General features: G+C 38.3%; 1 protein-coding gene across 2 annotated transcripts in view; it reads right to left on the reverse strand.

Moving 5' to 3' along the window:
• Positions 1–18752, reverse strand: part of PCMT1 (protein-L-isoaspartate (D-aspartate) O-methyltransferase) — a 52986-nt gene that overhangs the window by 20948 nt on the left and 13286 nt on the right. For both annotated transcript variants that reach the window (XM_040448910.1, XM_040448911.1), the window contains exons 2-3: positions 9318–9422; positions 8070–8101 (exon numbers count right to left, since the gene is read on the reverse strand). In XM_040448910.1, coding sequence (XP_040304844.1) covers positions 8070–8101; positions 9318–9422 — 137 coding nt within the window. The remainder of the gene's footprint in view (positions 1–8069; positions 8102–9317; positions 9423–18752) is intronic.

Raw genomic sequence — 18752 nt, forward strand, 5'->3', positions numbered from 1 at the left:
AGAGAGAGAGAGAGAGAGAGAGAGAGAGAGAGAGAGAGAGAGAGAGACGGGCAGACTGCAAGCGGAGGAGGGGCAGACAGACAGGGAGAGACAGAATCGGAAGCAGACTCCAGGCTTTGAACTGTCAGCACAGAGCCCAACACGGGGCACAAGCCCACGGACTGTGAGATCATGACCTGAGCCCAAGTCGGATGCTTAACCAACTGAGCCACCCAGGCGCCCCTGTAGTTGTGTTTTTAAAGTCATCAGATTTACATTTAAGTACTAACGAGGGGTGAACAATATTATGTTTGAGATTTGTTTTTAAATAGTTCAGCAAGAGGAAGACAAAATAAAAATAAAACAAGATTAACAAATTTGGGGTAATTATTAAAGGTGATTATGGCTACATGAGGGTTCATTATAGTATTCTATTTATTTATGTGGTGTTGGAAACTTTCCATATTAAAAAGTTAAAAACGAAAAAGTTAAGGCTACTATTCCACAACTAACATAAAATGGGGAAAAGGCCTTTAACAGATACAGCCACACACAATCCAATGGTTTTCAAACAGTGTTCCAGAAAGTCATTAATATTCCACAGAACCCCTTGAGAGGTAACACACAAATGTACACTGAGGGAGGGGTGTGTTTTGGGAAAAGAGTAATAGAGAACTAACTTTATCAATCTTTCATATAGATTGCTTCGCAAAAGAGGCTCTTGTCTAAAGAGTGAAAAACATTGGTACCATGAAAAAGGTCTGGACTAAACATTGGAAGTAGCTTTCATAATATTCATATAACAATCAGTTATGAGGTTTAATACTTTCTATTAATAATGCGATAACAAGTATCACACTATAGGAACTTGGAAGTAACCAAAGAAACAAAATAACTTCCCTAATACTTGTCTTTATGGATCCAGAAATCAAAGGACAGGAAGGGACTTCTTTAAGGTGTCAATTCCCAGTTTATATGCCGTACTGTGGTATCTTAATTCCGAAACAAACCCAGGAATATTTTTTCAGCAGTATGTCTATACAAGATTTGCTTTTATAAAAGGGGAGCATGCTGAGTTATTGTCAAGGCCTTCAATCACAATTATTAGCATTTTTCATGCTTTTATCACCCTAGCTACTATTTTTCTGGATAACCCATGTTTATCACTAAATCCAAAATTAACAGTTTTTTAAAAGCTTTCTTAATTTAAGTGTCTGACTTCGGCTCAGGTTATGATCTCACAGTGGGTGAGTTCAAGCCTTGTGTCTGGCTCTGTGATGACAGCTTGGGGCCTGGAGCCTGCTTCAGATTCTGTGTCTCCTTCTCTCTCTGCCCCTCCCCAATTCATGCTGTCTCTTTCTCAAAAATAAATAAACACAGGGGCGCCTGGGTGGCTCAGTCGGTTGAGCGGCCGACTTCGGCTCAGGTCACAATCTCACAGTTCGTGAGTTCGAGCCCTGCGTCGGGCTCTGTGCTGACAGCTCAGAGCCTGGAGCCTGCTTCGGATCCTGTGTCTCCCTCTCTCTCCGCCCCTCCCCTGCTCATGTTCTGTCTCTCTCTGTCTCAAAAATAAATAAAAATAAACAAATAAACAAACAAACAACAAACACAGAGGCGCTTGGGTGGCTCAGTCGGTTAAGCATCCGACTTTTGGCTCAGGTCATGATCTCACTGTTCGGGAGTTTGAGCCCCACGTCGGGCTCTGTGCTCACAGCTAAGAGTCTGGAGCCTGTTTCAGATTCTGTGTCTTCCTCTCTCTCTGCCCTTCCCCTGCTTGTGCTCTGTCTCTCTCTCTCTCAAACATTAAAAAACAAATAAGTAAACATTAAAAATTTTAAGTTTTTTTATAATTATGGAAAATTTCAAACCCACAAATACAATGAATACACATTTTCCCTCATATGCAGTCACCAACTGTTTATGTACTGTGCCATACTGTTTTACCATACCATCTGAAAATAGGCTGTACACATTATGATACTTCACAGCAAAATACTTCAGCACACATATGCCAAAAAAACTAAGACATCTCCCTTTGCTACCACATCACCATTACCACACTCGTGAAAATCATCAATTTAGTATCATCATCCAACATACACACTGTACTTAAATTTCCTCAACTGTTCCCAAAATGTCCTTTATAGCTGTTTTTACCCCAATCCATTCAAGGATTATGCATTGTATTTGTCAATATAAAATATTCTCCCTTCAGTTCTCCTCCACCTACCACTTTTCTGTTCTTCAGAATACTGACTACTGGGGCACCTGGGTGGCTCAGTCAGTTAAGGGTCCTACCCTTGATCCGGGCTCAAGTTCTGATCTCACAGTTCATGAGTTCGAGCCCCATGTTGGGCTCTGTGCTGACAGCATGGAGCCTGTTGGGGATTCTCTCTCCCTTTCTCTTTGTCCCTCCCCTGCTCTCTGTCTCTCTCTCAAAATAAATAAATAAGCTTAAAAAAAAAAACAATACTGAGCCACCCAGGCACCCCCTCTAAATTGTTTTAGATTAACTGACAATCTCTGCCCAATTTAATTGTTATACTGATGATTACAATATAGTGATTTATTTACTTATTTTTTAAATATATATTTTTTAACATTTATTTATTTTGAGAGAGTGACAGTGCATGCAAGCAGGGGAGGGGCAGAGAGAGAGGGGGACAGAGAATCCCAAACAGGCCCCACACTGTTAGTGCAGGCCTGATGTGGGGCTCAAACTCACGAACCATGAGATCATGACCTGAGCTGAAATTAAGAGTCAGATGCTTAGCCGACTAAGCCACCCACATGCCCCCAAAATAGTGATTTTTTTTAAATTTTATTATTCCCTCCGTATGTATTAATTGGCATTCTTCTGCTTTTCATTTTCTGTCTTACTTTTTTGTTTTTAATCTCTATGAACTCATGGATTTTTGTTTCTGATTTACTATGTTAAAATACATTATCTTCATTATGTATCATTTTCCAATTCTCAAATTATCTCCAATTGGCCTCTGGGAGTCTCTTCAAACCTGCTCCTATGTCCTTTCAACATCACCCATCAACCTGTGAGTACTTCCTTATTTCCCAATATTCAGTCACTTCTCCAAGGAACTCTAGTCTCATTTAGTGAGAAATGATATTTAGGTTTCAATATCTGCATGCTAATTGTGCTCACTGCTACTGGAATGCCATTTTAACAGGTTGCTTTTAATCTCTTGCCCAATGCATATATTACATTTTCAATTACGCCTTTGGAAAATATTCTAGGGTTGTAGTTACTTCCAAGTCTGTGATTTTAAAGTTCATTAAATAGAGATGTCAACAGAGAGCAAAGAGTTGCTCCTCGCTTTCCGTTTCTCTTTCAATGCTTCTGAGATCTATACAATAAATGATATAAGATCACAAATGTTTGTTCATATTACAATGTTTGTTCATATGTATAATTAATATTATTTTATTCTACTCACATCCTGGTTCCACAAGCATCAAAGGACACTGTATTATTACTGCTTGCACACACATACATACATAGAGAGCTACTGCGTGACTATACACATACACATGAATACACACATTTTCTTTACTAAGAGACATAGGTAAGGAAATGTAAGTGATTAAAAATGAATCCTTTTTTTAATACAAGCTATGACATGGATGAACCTTGAGGACATTACACTAAGTGAAATAAACCAGTCATAAAAAAACAAATATTTTATGATTCCACTTATGAGGTATCTAGACTAGTCAAATTCTTAGAGATAGATAATAGAATGGTGGTCGCCCGGGGCTGGGGAGACCAGGAAATGGGAAATTACTGTTGAATGGTATAGAGTTTTAGTTTTGCAAGATGAAAAGAGTTCTAGAGATTAGTTACACGACAGTATCAGTGTATTTAACACTGCTGAACTATATGCTTAAAAAATGGTTAAGGGGCACCTGAGTGGCTCAGTTGGTTGAGCATCTCACTCTTGACTTTGATTCAGGTCATGATCTCACAGTCGTGAGGTCAAGCCCTACCTCAGCCCCTGTGCTAAGTATGGAGGCCTGCTTGGGATTCTCTCCTTCTCTCGCTCTGCCTCTCCACTGGTCATGAGTGCATGTGCTCTCTCTCTCTCAAAAAATAAACATTAAAAAAAAATGATTAAGATGTTAAGTTTTATGTTATACGCATTATACCACAATAAATATTATTTTAAATGCAGCCTTTTCTTAAAAGACAGCTCAACTAAGAAATGGAAAAGGATATGAATAGACATTTCTGCAAAGACCTACAAATGGTCAATAAGCACATGAAAAGATGCTCAACATCATTATCATTAGGGTTAATGCAACTCAAAACCACAATGACATACCACTTCACAGCTACCAGGATGGATAAAAGAAAGAAAGCACACAATAGCAAGCGTTGACAAGAAAGTGCAGAAACTGAAACCCCCATTTATACGTTGCTGGTAGCAATGTAAAACAGTGCAGCCATTTGGAAAACAGTTGACCATTCTTCAAAATGTTAAATCTAGAATCACCATATGATCTACCAATTCCACTCCTAAGAATTGAAAATACATGCACACACAAAAACTTGTACATTAATGTTCATAGTAGCATTAATCACAGTAGCTAGAAAGTGGGAACAACCCAAATGTCTATCAACTGACAAAAAAGCAAAGTGTGGTATATTCATACAATGGAATATTATTCAGCAATAAAAAGAAATGAAGTAGCGATTCATGCTACAATACAAACCTTGAAAATGCAAATATAAAAAGCCAGTTGCGAAATGCTATATATTGTATTATTCCATTTATGCAAAATGTCCGGGAGAGACAGAAATAAAAAGCACATTAGTAGTTACCAGGACTTTGGCAGATGAGGGATGGGAATTGACTGTGAATGGGTACAGCATTACTTTTTGAGCTGAGGAAAATGTTCTGAAATTAGATAGTGGTGATGTTTGAACAACTCTGAATAGACTAAAATCCATAACTTTAAAGGGATGAATTTTACAGTAGGTGAATTGTAGCTTACTAAAGTTGTTATTTTTTTTGTCGAAAAATGCATCCTCTGCCATGGAGTTTCTGCCATGTTTTCTTTGGCAGTGAACTGGATACTCAGCACCAAGCTTCAGGGGAAAAGAAAAATTCATGCAGTATTTCCTTTGATATAGGAAGACACACCCCTCCAGTCAATTTCCCAGACATGCAGGATACCAATTCTCCAAAATAACTTTGAGAATTAAATGAATGCTTCTACATAAATCTTTTGCTGTAAGTAGTACTTCAAACTGCCTGCAGGAATCTTAGGACTACACTTGCTTTAAATCATTCATTTCTTTGAATAGTTAATGCATAAAAAAACCCATTCCTATTCCATGAATGGAAAACAAACAAACAAACAAACAAAAAAAAAAAAACAAAGAAGGGGGAGCCTGGCTGGCTGTCAGAGAAGCGACTCTTAATCCTGGGGTTGGGAGTATGAGCTTTGGGTATAGAGACAACTTAAGTAAATAAATAAACTTTAAAAAAAAGGGAAGAAGAAAACAAAAAGAAACTGATAATATACAGAGTGCAGAGTGAAAAGTAGATCTCCCTTTCACCCTCCAATCATCTAATTCTGACCTTAGAAGAACTCATTTTTAGTTTTCATGCCTATAGGAAGACATATGTATATATGTATACGTGCAGACTTGATTTTTGCGTATTACAAAATAGTGTAAACACTCTTACATACTCTTCTTTTATACTTAATGTTTGCTGAACATCTTGCCATACTGGTCCTTACAGAGACTCTTCATTTAACAGCTTCACAGTATTTCACTGTATAATTATTAACCACTGACTATTAATGGGCTATTCGTGATCACTGTTATTTTTTTTTGCTATTATAAATAATGCAGAATGAACATTGTTAGTAACTTTGTACCTATAAAAATATACTATATTATTCAAGGATAAATATCTTGAAATAAAACTGAAGAGTGTAGGCCACCTGGGTATCTCAGTCAGTTAAGTGGTCAACTTCGGCTCAGGTCATGATCTCACCGTTCATGAGTTAGAGCCCCGTGTCAGGCCCTGTACTGATGGCTCAGAGCCTGGAACCTACTTCAGATTCTGTATGTCCCTCTCTCTCGGTCCCTCCCCTGCTCACACTCTGCCTCTCTCTCTCTCTCAAAAATAAATAAACATTAAAAAAAAATTTTTTTTAAACTGAAGAGTGTAAGGTACATTTATTTCACATTTTATAGATTTGCCAAATTGCTTTCCAACACTACCAATGTACTCTCTCAACAAAAAAGTATATTGTATATTAATTGTCAGTTTCCCCTTTCCAGTACAAAGTATTAAGCTCTTTGATCTCTGACAATCTGTTCATGAAAAATGGTACTTTACTACAACACTAATGTGTAATTTATTAAGTATGTAAATATAAATGAAAATGACATCTTTTCATTGGTTTAAGTGCTAATGTCATCTGTATTTCTTCTATGAACTATCATTCTTGTACTTTACCTACTGAATACTTCCCTCAGTTTTTCTTTTAATTTTGCTTGTAACATTTTTTTCTCTGCAGAAATCCCAATTTTTAAAAAAAAATTTTTTAATGTTTTTCTGGAGAGAGAACGTGAGTGGGAGAGGGGCAGAGAGAGAGAGAGAGAGAGAGAGAGAGAGAGACAGAATCCGAAGCAGGTTCCAGGCTCTGAGCTGTCAGCACAGAGCCCAACACGGGGCTCGAACTCACAGACTGCAAGATTGTGACCTGAGCCGAAGTTGGATGCTTAGCCGACTGAACCACCCAGGCACCCTAGAAATCCCAATTTTTTATGTTGCAAAATATATCAGGCCTCTTTGTCTTTTGTCATGCTTTATTTTTGTTTTATTTTATTATTATTATTTTTTAATTTATATCCAAGTTAGTTAGCATATAGTGCAACAATGATTTCAGGAGTAGATTCCTTAATGCCCCTTACCCATTTAGCCCATTCCCCCTCCCACAACCCCTCCAGCAACCCTCTTTTTGTTCTCCATATTTAAGAGTCTCTTATGTTTTGTCCCCCTCCCTGTTTTTCTATTATTTTTGCTTCCCTTCCCTTGAATTCATCTGCTATGTGTCCTAAAGTCCTCATATGAGTGAAGTCATATGGTATTTGTCTTTCTCTGACTAATTTCACTTAGCATAATACCCTCTGGTTCCATCCACATAGTTGCAATTATTTTTATTTTTTAATGTTTATTTATTTTTGAGACAGGGAGGGAGAGAGAGACAGAGCATGAGTAGGGAAGGGGCAGAGAAAGGGAGACAGAATCTGAAGCAGGCTCCAGGCTCTAAGCTGTCAGCACAGAGCCCAACGCGGGGCTCGAACCCATGAACCATGAGATCATGCCCTCAGCCAAAGTTGGACACAACCGAGCCACCCAGGTGCCCCTTGTAATGTTTTAAAAAGTCATTTGTATTTAATGCTTGTAAGTAATAATTTTCCTATATTTTCTTCTAGTATAATTACCAATTCATCATATATATGACTTTATTTTGGTACAAAGAGGTCTTTACGTTTAAATAAGAGTTTCTCCAACCCCAAATACTTTCAGAGAATCAGAAAAGCTATTGTTTTTCTCTCCAAAAACCAATAGAGGACTCATTCAAATAACTGACATTTAAAACCCAAGAAAATTCCTAACAGATTGAAAGTGCTAGATAACTTAAGATAGGTCTTTCTCAAAGTTACAAATTTTCATAGCTGCTATACTTGACCAACCCCTAATGGATTTTCCAAATAAAATATTTCAAATAATATTCAACTTGAGATTTTATGATATGTCCATTATATCATTTAAAATACTCTCTCCCTAATTCACTCATCACTAAATAACCTTTTATATCCAATTTTTACATGATTAGATACCAATGACAACCAATAAAAACTTTAATGACAGTTTCTACCAAGAAGGCTTCCTTCTATAGATCATGGATTAATAAAAGAGGCTCATTACCAACCGACATAACTCATAGATGATAAAATTTAACTTTCTTTAAACCTTTTTTACTGAAAAAAACCCATCTTAGTGGAAAACTGTGATCCATTTGTGCCCGAATGACCAAAGTTAACTTACCATATGTGGAGCACTGATTGTTGCTTGGAAACCTGCAAAAGAAGAAGAGAACTACTGACACATTCAATGCAAAAACATACCAGATACTCCATGTAACTCCTTTCCTCACATCCACAAATTCTTTGTCATAAAATATTTTTTGTTTTTATGATCTCAAGAAAATAAAACTTTTATTTTGCATTTTAGAGTATTGTCAAGCAGCAGTTAAAATGAGAAAATACAATCATGCCAAAGGCTGATGTGCTCTTCTAGTACAACACTCCCACTATTTCTGAAAATTTCTTCTCCCGTATAGTTAGCTAAAAAAGTAAGAAAAAGTAAATTGAGTTGGTAACTTTATGGCTTGTTTTCCTCTCCAGATTTATGAAAAGAAAACAAACTTCCATATACAATAGGTATGCAAAATCTTTGCAAAATTAAATGGCTTCATACTTCCGACAACTTATTGAACAACTAACTGGCACTCCGAGTAGATTAAGAGACTAACACCTACTTCAATTTGCTCTATATACTAACACCTAATGGTAATTCACAATCTTTTCGTAGTGTTTAGCTTTCAAGTTTTTTCTTCCGGTGCTGCTTTCTCAAAACTTATTTACCTGCTTCTGCATCTGAAGCAATTTTCACTGAGCGGTGGTAGCAGGTGCCTTCGGGGTTCAGAAGCTCCCCAGGATCTTCTCTGCTGACTGTTATAGTGCTTTGAAAGAAGAAAGTATGGCGGCTGGCCGACAGGATCCCGAGGCACTTCTAAGCCTCAAAGGCGCCCACTGCCAAGGCTCAGCAGTTCAGCAAAAACTGCTTCAGGAGAAGGAGTTAAATAAAGAACTTTCTGAAATCAAGCACAAACCAAAAGATTCAGGGCAAGTAAAGCAGAGAAATCAATAACTACTTTATTACACTTACTTCCTTTAATATTGATTTAAAAAACTGATACTAATGTGAAAAACCACCTCAGTCAACATTGAGGCCCTCAGCTTAAACTTAAATTTTCATTAAAAGTATGTTTTATGAAGAATGTTTAAAATATTGTTTATATATATTATATACAGTTTGAGAAAACAGAAAACATACTTCATATACATAACATCATCTTATTGAAATGGTTATGTTTGGGATTATGAAACTTCCTGAGGCATAAAATTCAAATTAGCAAGGTAATAATATCTGTGTCTCAAACTAGTTTTACTTAACAAAAATTATACAGTTAATGAGTAAAAATGTGACAATTTCAGAAATCCAGAAGCTCACCTATTGATTGTGGAGAATCCATATAAGGGTTACATTTTGCATAGTGGGAGCGGTCTGTGGCCAGCATTACTTCAAACACTTTATCTGTTTTGATGATTCCATTTTCTGAAATGAATGAGGCAAACATTTTAAGCTGGGAGTGAGATGATGAGATGATTAGCTATATTTTAGAATAATTACTCTGGTTGCACTGTAGAGACTGGATTGGAAGAGAGCAAGAATGGCAGTTGTTGCAATGACCCAGGTAAACACAACCTGGTCCTCAGTAAGGACAGTTAGGATGAAGAAAAGTAGGATTTGAGTTATATTTAATAGGTAATGTATACTTAACTAGCTTTGAAGGAAGAACGGGGATAATGGCTGAAATGCTGATGTCATACACTGACTTGAGAAATCCTACAGAAGGAGCAGAGTTAAGGAGAAAAGGGTAACTTACTTATTCAGTTAATGGCTAAAGAGCATACAGGTGGAGATACGCAGCAGTCCACGGAACACGTGGATCTGGAGTTCAGGAAAGAGATCTAGGGCGGTGATAAAGATTTCTAGTTATACGGATGGTAACTGAAGCAACGGAAGTGAAATAAGTGGCCAGGGAAGAATACACAGGAAGAAAAACAAAAGCGAACACTGAAGAGATGTGCAAAGGAAGCAGAACCTTCAGAGATTATGACAAAGAGCAGTCACAAGGGTGGATGAAAATCAAGTGGATAAACTGTTACAAAGCCCAAGCGAAAAGAAATTTTTCAAGAAGGAAAGCAGGATGAGTAATGATTATATATGGGTCCCCCAACTATTCATTCTTTGAGATTAAATATAATACGTTAACTTTGAATAACCTTCATGGTACCATGTTGTTATTCAGTAAAGCCCTTATTAACTCACTAAGTTTATTGACTGTCTAATACATACCAGACAAAATGGCACATGCTTAGGATTATACAAATAAACAAGATAGCATATTCCTGTCCTCACAGATCTAAAAACTGTAAGATTAAATGTATGAACTTGATTTTAACATTCAAGAAATAAAATTTTTTAACCAAAACATGCTTTGCTGAATTTGGCAACGTTATGAATGACTATTTTAAAATGAGACTTTAGGGGCGCCTGGGTGGCACAGTCGGTTAAGCTTCCAACTTCAGCTCAGGTCAGGACCTCATGGTTCGTGAGTTCAAGTCCTGCGTTTTGGGCTCTGTGCTGACAGCTCAGAGCCTGGAGCCTGCTTCAGATTTTGTGTCTCCCTCTCTCGCTGCCCCTCCCCAGCTCGTGCTCGCTCTCTCTCTCTCTCAAAAATAACAAACATTAAAAAATTTTCTTTGGGGGCGCCTGGGTGGCTCAGTCGGTTACGCGGCCGACTTCGGCTCAGGTCATGATCTCGCGGTCCATGAGTTCGAGCCCCGCGTCGGGCTCTGTGCTGACAGCTCAGAGCCTGGAGCCTGTTTCAGATTCTGTGTCTCCCTCTCTCTGACCCTCCCCCATTCATGCTCTATCTCTCTGTCTCAAAAATAAATAAACGTTTAAAAAAAAATTTTTTTTTCTTTGAAAAATGAGACTTTAGTGGGGTGCCTGGCTGGCTCAGTTGAGAGAGGATGTGACTTGGGGCACCTGGGTGGCTCAGTCGGTTGAGCCTCTGACTCTTGATTTCGGCTCAGGTCATGATATCACAGTTCGTGAGATCGAGCCCCACATCAGGCTCCACACTGATAGTGCAACCCCTGCTTGGGATTCTCTCTCTTCCTCTTTCTGCCCCTCCCCTGCAAGCGTGTGTGTGTGTGCACACTCTCTTACTCTTTCTCTCTCTCAAAATAAATGAATAAACTTTAAAAAAAAGATAAAACATGTGACTCTTGATCTCAGGGTTGTGAGTTCAAGCCCCACGCTGGGTGTGGAGATTACTCATATAAATTTAAAAAAAATAAGACTTCAGTAAAAGCATCATGAGAAGTTTCAAATATTTATGCAAACTTATTTAATTTATTCATTAACTGTGGAGTGTCCAGGTTCTAAAGGGTAATGGCAGTTACCAGAACCTGAATCTCTTCACATAGTCACTCAAAAAACTCAACCCAAGATCATGAAGGGGCATATATAAAACCACACATGACCCACGCCTTCATATTACTAGAAGGCAGAGAATATTCAGACTTCGAATTACCTATAAAATAAACACTAAATTCCAACAAAGTTCCTCCCATTGCTGTAAGCCTGTGGGTACAGAAAACCAGGGTGGGGATGGGATGAGGTTAAAAGACTCCGAGAGAAAAAGGAGGAGCAGGGGATACAGATGAAGCACACACAAAATCATTCCCCTCAAAAGGAGTAACAGCACTAAGTACTAAAATATGGAACATAGGCCTGGGACTTGGATCTTCACAGCACTGGCTATAAGAAAGGAACTTAAAAGACAGTGAGATGACGAAGATGCCAAAACCATTCAATGATGAAAGATTAGTCATTTTCAACAAATAGTGCTGGGACAACTGGATAACCACATGTAAAAGAATGAAACTCAAACTTTACTTCATATCATATATAAAAATTAATTCAAAATGGATCAAAGACCTAAATATATGAGCTAATACCATAAAGCTCATAGAAGATAATATTGAGGTAAATCTTCATGACCTTGGATTTGGCAATGGATTCACAGATAGAATACCAAAAGCACAAGCAACAAGAGAAAACAATAGAAATTGGATTTCATCAAAATTAAAAGTTTCTGTGCCTTAAGGATGCTATCAAGAAAGTGAAAAATAACTCATAGAATGGGAGAAAATATTTGCAAATCATGTATCTGGGAAGGGACTTGTATTTCGAATATATAAAGAACTCTTACAATTCAATGTAAAGAGACAAAATGTGCAAAGAATCTGAATAGACATTTCTCCAAAGGTATGCAAGTGGCCAATGGGTACATGAAAAGATGCTGCTCAGGGAAATGCAGATTAAAACCACAATGAGACACCACTTCATAGCCCCTACAATGGCTACAATCAAAAAGGCAGATGATAACAAACACTGGCAAGGACTTATGCACTGCAGGTGGAAATGTAAAACGGTGCTGCCACCTCAGAAAATGGCAGTTCCCCAAATGGTTAAAGGTAAGAGTTATCACAGGACCCAGCAATTCTATTCCTATATGTATACCAAAGAGAAATGAAAATATATGTTCACATGGAAACTTGTACACAAATGTGCATAGGAGCATTATTCATAATAGCCCAACGTGTCCACCGATGAATGGGTACACAAAATGTGGTATATCCATACAATAAAATATTATGAAACCATAAAAGTACTGATTCCTGCTACCACATAATACGAACCTTGAAAACACTGTGCTAAGTGAAAGAAACCAGTAGCAAAACACCAGATACTGTATGGTTCTATTTAAAAATTAAATGGGACTAGAGGTGGCAACCATGAGAAGTTCTACTTCTGGGGGAGAATCAAATAAAAAGGGAAAGGACGGTGCCTCTTGGTGCAGCAAAAGGGAAAAGATAATTAAGGATATTACAGAAACAAAAGAGCAACAAGATGTGCTGACTCCTCCCCTTTTCCCAACACTACTCCCAACACATCATCGTCCATTAAAGAAACTGCAGGTCAGGGGCACCTGGGTGGCTCAGTTGGTGAACCGTCCAACTTCGGCTCAGGTCATGATCTTACAGTTCGTGGGTTCGAGCCCCATGTCCAGCTCTGTGCTGACAGCCCAGATCCTGGAGCCTGCTTCAAATTCTGTGTCTCCCTCACTCTCTGCCTTTCCCCCGCTCTCACTCACTCTGTCTCTCTGTCTTTCAAAAGTAAACATTAAAAAAATTAAAAAAAAAAAAAAAGAAACTGCAAGTCACAATACTGAAAAAAGGCGCTGTTGAATTGTGTCCACAAAATGTTTAAAAATAGGAAAACGAAAAAACTCAACTCCATCCAAAGATACTGTAAAAAGAAAACAAAATACAAATAAAAACATTCCGGCTGATTAAACAGAAACAATAATTTTAAAACTACATTCAAAGAAAACCTAGCAGAAAGTAAGTAAAAATATTACCAGGCCAACTTCATGACATTTACTAATAAAACTATCAGACTTTATTTGAAGAATTTTTTTAATGTCTATTTATTTATTTATTTATTTATTTATTTATTTATTTTGGTGTAGCTTTCTTTTCTTTTCTTTTTTTTACAATTATTTATTTTTGAGAGACAGAGCACAAGTTGGGGAGGGGCTGAGAGAGGAAGGAGACACAGAATCCGAAGCAGGCTCCAGGCTCTAAGCCATCAGCAGAGCCCGATGCGGGGCTTGAACCCACAAACCGCGAGATCATGACCCGAGCCGAAGTTGGACGCTCAACCAACTGAGCCACCCAGGCGCCCCTCTTTCTTTTTTATATATATGTAATTTGTTGTCAAATTGGCTTCCATACAACACCCAGTGCTCATCCCAACAGGTGCCCCCCTCAATGCCCACCACCCACTTTCCCTTCTCCCCCACCCCTCATCAACCTTCAGTTTGTTCTCTGTATTTAAGAGTCTCTTATGGTTTGCCTCCCTCCCTCTCGGTCTGCAACTTCTCCCCCACTTCCCCTTTCCCCCATGGTCTTCTGTTACATTTCTCAAGATCCACATATGAGTGAAAATATATGGTATCTGTCTTTCTCTGACTGACTCATTTCACTTAGCATAATACCCCCCAGTTCCATCCATGTTGTTGCAAATGGCCAGATTTCATTCTTTCTCATTGCCAAGTACTATCCCATTGTATATATAAACCACATCTTCTTTACCCATTCATCAGCTAATGGACATTTAGGCTCTTTCCATAATTTGGTTTTTGTTGAAAGCACTGCTATAAACATTGGGGTACATGTGCCTCTATGCATCAGCACTCCTATATCCCTTGGGTAAATTCCTAGCAATGCTATTGCTGGGTCATAGGGTAATTCTATTTTTAATTTTTTGAGGAACCTCCACACTGTTTCCCAGGGCGGCTGCACCAGTTTCCATTCCCACCAACGTGCAAGAGGGTCCTGCTTCTCCACATCTTCGCCAACATCTATAGTCTCCTGATTTGCTCATTTTAGCCACTCTGACTGGTGTGAGGTGGTATCTCAGTGTGGCTTTGATTTGTATTTCCCTGATGATGAGTGACGGTGAGCATCGTTTCATGTGTCTGTTGGTAATCTGGATGTCTTCTTTGGAAAAGTATCTATTCATGTCTTCTGCCCATTTCTTCACTGGATTATTTGTTTTTCAGGTGTGGAGTTTGGTGAGTTATTTATAGATTTTGGGCACTAGCCCTTTATCCGATATGTCATTTGGAAATATCTCTTCCCGTTCCATTGGTTGCCTTTTAGTTTTGTTGATTGTTTCCTTTGCAGTGCAGAAGCTTTTTATCTTGATGAGGTCCCAATAATTCATTTTTACTTTTAATTCCCTTGCCTTTGGAGATATGTCAAGTATGAAATTCCTGTGGCTGAGGTCAAAGAGGTTGTTGCAAACTATCAGACTTTAAAGGCAAGGAAAAAAAACCCTCAGAGCCTCAAGGCAAAAAAATCAAGTTATGTAATAAGGATTAAAAAAAAAAAAATTGGGCAACCGTCAGGTTTCCTAAGAGCAAAATTCAGAGCAAAAAAGGAATAAAGCAACATTTTCAAGAAATTCAAGAAAAGAAAGTACATCAACAATTTAAAAAAGCAAATTACTGGGTACCTGGCTGGCTCAGTCCATACAGCATGCGACTCTTGATCTCTGGGTCATGAGTTTGAGAGTTCAAGCCCCACATTGTGGGTAGAGTTTATGTAAAAAAAATTTTTTTAAACCCACAAAACAACAAGAACAGAAAACTACTGATATATTCAACAACATAGCTAAAGTTCAAAAGCATTAATGTCAGTGAAAGAAGCCATATATACTATATGACTCCTATAGATTGTACACTATATGACAATTTATATCAAATTCTAGAAAAGTCAAAATCATAGTGGCACAAGGCTGATCTGTGATTGCTAGAGGTTAGGGGTAAAGGAGATTGATTGCTAAGCAACATGAGAAACTCTGTGGGTAAAAGAAATGTTCTAGATCGTAGACCAGCAAATTTACATAAAGGTCAAAATAGTAAATATTTCAGGCTCTGCAGGCCGAATAGTCTCTGTTGCAACAACTCAACTCTGTCAATGTAGTGTGGGAACAACACAAACAATACCAAATACAGGGAATGGCTGTGTTAAGTAATATAAGTCTTTATTTCTAAAAATAGACACCAGACCAGATTGGGCTTCTGAGCTGTGGTTTGCTAATCCCTAGTCTACATCATTAGGGTGTTGGTTACACAACTATATTTGTCAAATTTTTCAAACTGTAATTTTTTTTTTTTAGGATTTTATTTAAGTATGCTCCATGCCCAACATAGGGCTCAAACTCACAACCTCGAGATCAAGTGTTGTATGCTCCACCCACAGGGCAAGCCAGGTGCCCGTCAGATTGTAATCTTAAAATTAGTTGATTTATACCTCAATAAAGATTTTTTTAAGTGTAAACCAAAGATTTTATACCCAGTCAAATTGTCCTTCAAATATCAAGTTTAGAGAAAAGATGTTTTGAATGTGCCAGAATTCTGGGAATGTCAGACAAGCCCTTCTATCTTCCAGAGGATGTGCTTCATCTAACCAAGAGATAAACAGGGATACATCATCAAAGGACACATAACCAACTGTAAAGCAAAGACTAAAACAAGGGTAGAGACATGGGTGGAGTAATACATAAATGTCATATGGTTCTGACAAAGTAAAAAAAAATGCATCTGTAAACAATGAGAGGAGAAAAAAGGGGTAAAGTAGAATTAGATCATTGACTGTAATGTAGGTAATAGGGGGAATCAAAGGATACCATTTAATACTGACTGACCATATAGCAAATAGAAAAGGTAGTTTAAAGACACTGCAAAAGGTATAAACACAAACCTTCCAAATAACAAAAGAATATACTTAAAAATTAGCAAACAAAGCACATGAAATAGAAAAACATTGTAAAGGGGTGCCCGGGTGGCTGAGTCAGTTAAGCATCTGACTTTGACTCAGGTCATGATCTCACAGTTTGTGAGTTTGAGCCCCACATCGGGCTCTGTTCTGACAGCTCAGAGCCTGGAGCCTGGTTCGGATTCTGTGTTTCATTCTCTCTCTGCCCCTACCCCACTTGTGCTCTGTCTCTCTCTGTCTCTCAAAAATAAATAAATGTAAAAAAATTAAAAAAAAAAAAAAAGAAAAACATTGTAAATAGTCCTAGACTGGCAAAGACAAACTTAGTCTTTTCATTTTAAAATATTATAAATTTTGGATATGGGTGCCTGGGTGGCTCAGTTGATTAAGTCCGACTTTGGCTTGGGTCATGATCTCATGGCTTGAGGGTTCAATCCCTATGTCGGGCTCTGTGCTGACAGCTCAGAGCCTGGAGCCTGCTTTGGATTCTGTGTCTCCCTCTCTCTCTCTGCTCCTCCCCCTCCCTTGCACACTGTCTCTCTCTCTCTCTCTCAAATATAAATCAAACATTAGGGGCACCTGGGTGGCGCAGTCGGTTAAGCGTCCGGCTTCAGCCAGGTCACGATCTCGCGGTCCGTGAGTTCGAGCCCCGCGTCAGGCTCTGGGCTGATGGCTCAGAGCCTGGAGCCTGTTTCCGATTCTGTGTCTCCCTCTCTCTCTGCCCCTCCCCCGTTCATGCTGTGTCCCTCTCTGTCCAAAAATAAATAAACGTTGAAAAAAAATATATAAATCAAACATTAAAAACATTTTTAAATAAAATAAAGTATTATAAATTTTGGGTAAATTAACCCCCATGGGAAATATTATTTCTACACAAATAACTTTAAGCAAGCTACCTGTGAGATTTATTAAAATAAAATAGTGAAATAAATAAAACAGTGAAAGCATTTTCTTTTTTTTTTTTTTTAATTTTTTTTTTTTTTAACGTTTATTTATTTTTTTGGGACAGAGAGAGACAGAGCATGAACGGGGGAGGGGCAGAGAGAGAGGGAGACACAGAATCGGAAACAGGCTCCAGGCTCTGAGCCATCAGCCCAGAGCCCGACGCGGGGCTCGAACTCACGGACTGCGAGATCGTGACCTGGCTGAAGTCGGACGCTTAACCGACTGCGCCACCCAGGCGCCCCATGAAAGCATTTTCAAAACAATTTTAAATCACAATAAGACTTATTATTTACTAAACATAACCCTGTGCCAGACAAAATCCTACCCATATTATATACACTACCCCTGTTAAGGTATGAACTTGTGAACTACAAATAGTCTTATGCCATCTCTAACAATCTTATAAAGTAAGCACTATTGGGGTGCCTGGGTGGCTCAGTCAGTTGAGTGTCTGACTTTGGCTCAGGTGATGGTCTTACAACTAGCGAGTTCAAGCCCTGCATCAGACTCTGTACTGACGGCTCGGAGCCTGGAGCCTGCTTCGGATTCTGTGTCTCTCTCTCTCTCTCCCCCCCCCCCCCCCCGCTTGTACTCTGTCTCTCTCTCTCTCTCTCTCTCTCTCAAAAATAAATAAATATTTTTTTAAAAAGTAAGCACTATTATTACTCCATTTTACAGATGATAAAATTGAGTTTAGAGACTAAGTTGTCTAAGACCTCAGAGCAAATCAGATGTAGGGCCATTCAAATTGAGATGTTACATTCCTACTAACCACTTGACTATACTTCCACTAACATATTCAAATAGCTTAATGACTTCTAATTCATTTCCCAAAATGATTCTTTTTTTTTTTTAATGTTATTTATTTATTTTGAGAGAGCGAGAGAGGCAGAGGAAGAGGGACAGGGAGAGGGAGAGAGAGAACCCAAAGCAGGCTCCATGCTCAGGGCAGAGCCTGATGTGGGGCTTGATCCCATGACCATGAGATCATGACATGAGCTGAAATCAAGAGTCAGGCACTTAACTGACTGAGCCACCCAGGCGCCCCCCAAAATAACTGAGTGGTTCTTTTGTCTTGAACTCAATTCAAATTCTAGAGAGATGATTCACAGACTCTCAAGGTTACATGGGGTCTTAGGATCCCTAAAGTCTAACTTCTTCATAAATTGGTATCATGATTACTATTTGAAGATTTCCACATTTAAATCACTCTATTATATTTCCCTGTATTAATATGAAATCTCCCTCTTTATAACTTACTTACATGAACCCTTAGTACTACTCTCGTAAGCCACAAAAATACTGAATTTTTTATCCAGCCAACATTTTTCATTCATCTGAAGACATATGACCACTTATCATATCTTTAAGATACAAGCCTTATCTTTCTCAGACTTAGCAGCTTCATTCAATGTCTCCAATATTCATCAGCTTTTAAAACCATCATCATATTCACTTATTCATTCTTTGCATGGATACTTAAAAGTGTGATATCTAAAATCAAACATATTGTTCC

This window comes from Herpailurus yagouaroundi, unplaced genomic scaffold (assembly GCF_014898765.1).
Source record: "Herpailurus yagouaroundi ecotype Mexico unplaced genomic scaffold, PumYag 198, whole genome shotgun sequence".
Lineage (NCBI taxonomy): Eukaryota > Metazoa > Chordata > Mammalia > Carnivora > Felidae > Herpailurus > Herpailurus yagouaroundi.